The sequence below is a fragment of the Empidonax traillii genome, unplaced genomic scaffold, assembly GCF_003031625.1.
Source record: "Empidonax traillii isolate 1590-97213 ecotype Southwest subspecies unplaced genomic scaffold, ASM303162v1 scaffold2629:size20414, whole genome shotgun sequence".
Taxonomy (NCBI): domain Eukaryota; kingdom Metazoa; phylum Chordata; class Aves; order Passeriformes; family Tyrannidae; genus Empidonax; species Empidonax traillii.
In genome coordinates, this window is record NW_020957822.1 from 7,836 (window position 1) to 11,794 (window position 3,959).

General features: G+C 58.0%; 1 protein-coding gene across 1 annotated transcript in view; it reads right to left on the minus strand.

Moving 5' to 3' along the window:
* LOC114072095 (maestro heat-like repeat-containing protein family member 1) overlaps window positions 1–3,286 on the minus strand; it is a gene marked incomplete at its 3' end in the record, with an annotated part of 10,489 nt that extends 7,203 nt beyond the window's left edge. The window contains exons 1-4 of the mRNA XM_027910016.1: window positions 3,173–3,286; window positions 1,519–1,664; window positions 608–739; window positions 320–392 (exon numbers count right to left, since the gene is read on the minus strand). Coding sequence (XP_027765817.1) covers window positions 320–392; window positions 608–739; window positions 1,519–1,664; window positions 3,173–3,194 — 373 coding nt within the window. The remainder of the gene's footprint in view (window positions 1–319; window positions 393–607; window positions 740–1,518; window positions 1,665–3,172) is intronic.
* Between the last annotated feature and the right edge of the window lie 673 nt (window positions 3,287–3,959).

A 3,959-nucleotide genomic window follows, 5' to 3' on the forward strand; every position in this document is an offset into this window, starting at 1 on the left:
AGGAATCCCTTCCCAATCTCCCCCCTAACCCTGGGCAGCCATTCCCTGGGTGCTGTCCCTCCAGCCCTCATCCCAAATCCCTCTCCAGCTCTCCTGGAGCCCCTTCAGGCCCTGCAAGGTTCTCCAAGGTCTCCCTGGATCCTTCCCTTCTCCAGGGGAACATTCCCAGCTCTCCCAGCCCGGCTCCAGGCTCGGATCATCCCCATGGTCTCACTCCAACAGGCTCCAGGCTCAGCCCTGCCCTCATCCCCACAGGGATCTGCAGCTTCCCAAAGCTCTCCCCCTTCCCACTCCCGTCACCCACCCGTGTCCCTCCCACCTTCCCAGAGCTCCACAAGGAACAGAATCTCCACCCAACCCTCCCTCCCTGCCCGGAGGAGCTCGGCCCATCCCTGCAAACCCCAAAGGCTGGAGCTGCCAGCCCTTCCCTCCCAGGAATCCTGTGGAAAAACCCCCATGGGAGAGCCCAGCCCTTCCCTCCTGAGGAGAATCCCCCGTGGGAGAGCCCAGCCCTTCCCTCCCAGGAATCCTGAGGAGAATCCCCCGTGGGAGAGCCCAGCCCTTCCCTCCTGAGGAGAATCCCCCGTGGGAGAGCCCAGGGCCGCACCTTGGACTTGGTCATTTCGCTGGAGGCCAGGAAAATCACCACCTTGGCCGTGCTCTTGTCCAGCAGGTCGATGTTGTTCCTCACCACCGTCTCCATGGCCTTCAGGATGATCACCCGGTGGGGATAGGCCAGCTGGGACACGGGGGGGGATTGTCAGGGGGGGATCACCCCCTGTGCTGGCACTGCTGGGACACCTCCAACCCTGGGGCAGGTTTGGGGTCCCCAGTGCAGGACATGGAGGGGCTGGAGCGTGTCCAGGGATGGGAATGGAGCTGGGAAAGGGTCTGGAGAACTCCTGAGGGAGCTGGGGGGGCTCAGCCTTCAGGGGGAATTGCAGGGGGACAGGAGGTGACAGCGGGGGGGATCGGGCTCTGCTCCCAGGGAACAGGGACAGGATGAGGGAAACGGCCCCAAGTTGTGCCAGGGGAGCTTTATTTGGGATATTTGGGAAAACCCCTGCTGGGAAGGGGCTGCCCAGCCCTGGATCCCCATCCCTGGGGGGGATTATTGGCCATCCCTGGGGAGGTGGCACTTGGGGACACGGGCAGGGCTGGGTGGAGCTGGTGGGCTCGGAGGGATTTTTCCCCCTCCCAAACCATTCCGTAATTCCACAATCTCCAGGCTGAACGAGGTCAAAGGAATCCCCCCCAGCACAGGATTCAAGGAAAGAAACACAGAAAAGCAAAAACCCGGGAAGGGAAGCAGAAATCCCAGAGGATTCAAACCCTGGGGCGACAAAACCCTCGGGAAGCTCAGAGAGCCCCCGAAACCGGAGCGAGGGGAGGGGAAAAACTGCACCTGGAAAACCGGGAAGGGGGGAACTCCAACCCCCAACGTCCTCCCCACTCACAGCACCCCCAGACCTCGAGGAGGCGCTTCCCAGGCCCCCAGGAAGTCCCAGGAATGCCCACCTTGTCGTGCTGCCGGAGGTACTCGTCGCAGGAGTGCAGGATCTCCTCGGGCTCGGCCTCGCCCAGCACGCACAGGGCCTCGTAGATCTGCTCCTGCACCAGCGGCTCCTTGTCCGTCGTGGCGTCCATCAGCGTCGTGGCCAGCCCTGCGTGGGCACAGGGAGCCTCTGGAATTGCCTGGGCAGGCACTGGGAGCTTCCAGGGGTTCCCAGGCACATCCCCACTGGAACTGGGGGGGGGCCTTGCAGCCTAAACCCCCTTCCAAAGCGTTTTTCTGGGATAACTCAACTCAAACCCCCTGATCCCAGCCCTTCCCGTTCCACAGGGGCTCATCCAAACCATTTCTCTGGGTCCACCATCAGGGATAACTCAATTTAAACCCTGATCCCAGCCCTTCCCCTTCCACAGGGGCTCATCCAAACCATTTCTCTGGGTCCACCATCAGGGATAACTCAGTTTAAACCCTGATCCCAGCCCTTCCCATTCCAAAGGGGCTCATCCAAACTGTTTCTCAGGGATAACTCAATTTAAACCCTGATCCCAGCCCTTCCCCTTCCACAGGGGCTCTTTGGGGGGGTTCCCAAAAGAACCCCCATTTTTGGGATTTCCCTCCCCCCCCCTAAAGGACCCCTCACTTTGCGAGTTTTTCCAAAGAACCCCTAATTTGGGGATTTTTTTACCCCCCCAAAGTCCCACAGCTTTGGCCATTTTTTTTTTCCCCTAAAAAAACATCCCCCCTGCTTTTCAGGATTTTTTTTTTTTTCCCAGAAGACCCTCCAACTTTTGGGGTTTATTTTTTTCCCAAAAATCCCCTCACTCTGTTGTTGGTTTTTTTTTTTTTTTCCCCACTTTGGGGATAATTTTCTCAAAACACCCCCCACCTTAGAAATTATTTTTTTTCCCCAAAAGACCCCCAACTTTGAGGACTTTTTTTCCCATTTTGGGGATTTTTTTTCCCCAAAAACACCCTCTATTTTTGAGAGGTTTTTTTTCTCCAAGACACTTCCCACTTCACGGATTTTCCTCCCCACTTCTGGGATTTTTTCCTCCCCAAAAAACCCTCTATTTTCAGGATAATTTTTTCCCAAAACACCTCCCACTTTATGGATTTTCCTCCCCACTTCTGGGATTTTTTTCCCCCAAAAAACCCCTCCATTTTTGGAATATTTTTTCCCCCAAACACCTCCCACTTTAGGGATTTTCATCCCCACTTTTTGTTGTTTTTTTTTTCCCCAAAAGACCCTGTATTTTGTTTTTCCCCCCTTTCCCAAGCTCCCGAAGCCCTTGGGCCACATCGAAGCTGCTGTTCCCCCTAATCCCTGTTCCCGCCCCTTCCCATGGATTCCCCACACCGGGAATGTCCTCATTCCCCCAAAAAACATCAACCAAGCAGGACAGGGACTCATTCCCGGGATTCCTGGAGGAACTGGCACCGCTTCCAGCACGCAGGGACTCCCTAAGCTCCTGCATCTGCAGCAGGGACAAGGCCTGGGATTAATTTCCAGGGCATGGAATTACCGTGCCGGGAGCAGCTCTCCCTCCTCCCGCCCCCCCCGGCTGTTTAACCTCATTATCCAGCAATAATTCCCATTCCCAAGGAAAAGCCAGGCCGGAGGAGGAGGGGGAAAAGGGGAGAAGGGGTCCCCCTGCTCACGTTTGATCCGGGATTCCATCATGCTCCGTGTTTCCAGCTTCCCCAGGAGCAGCTCGGCACCTCCCTCCGGCTCACGGCCCGGGATCCCCGGAGAATCCACCTTGGATTCGCTTCCAGGGACAGGAGGGAGGCTCTGATCCAGCTGGGAATGAGGAGGGAGGTCTGATCCAGGTGTGGAAAGGAGAATGGAGGCTTTTATCCAGCTGGGAATGAGGAGGGAGCCTCTGATCCAGCTGGGAATGAGGAGGGAGCTTCTGATCCCGGTGGGAATGAGGAGGGAGCTTCTGATCCCGGTGGGAATGAGGAGGGAGCCTCTGATCCAGGTGGGAACAAGGAGGGAGCTCCTGATCCCGGTGTGGAAAGGAGATGGAGGGTCTGACCCAGGAGGGAAGGAAAAGGGAGGCTCTGATCCAGGTGGGGAAGGAAATGGAGGCTTTTATCCAGCTGGGAACGAGGAGGGAGCTTCTGATCCGGGTGTGGAAAGGAGAGGCAGGTTCCGATCCGTGTGGGAATGAAGGGAGAGGCTCTGATCCAGGTGGGAAAGCCGAGGCCGGGCACAGCAGGGGCAGGACCAGCTCCGGCAGCCGCGGGACACGGGAATTCCTGGAGCTGGACGATCCCTGCCCGATCCCGGCGCTTCCATCAGCCCGGGGACGTTCCTATCCCGGTGGGAGCCGGCGCATCCCGGGGTCCCTCCGCCTCTCCCCTGGCGTCCTGCGGGCAGGAGGATGTTTTACACCCCAAACACCCCCGGGAAGACGAATCCCCCCATCTGGAACGGCGGCCC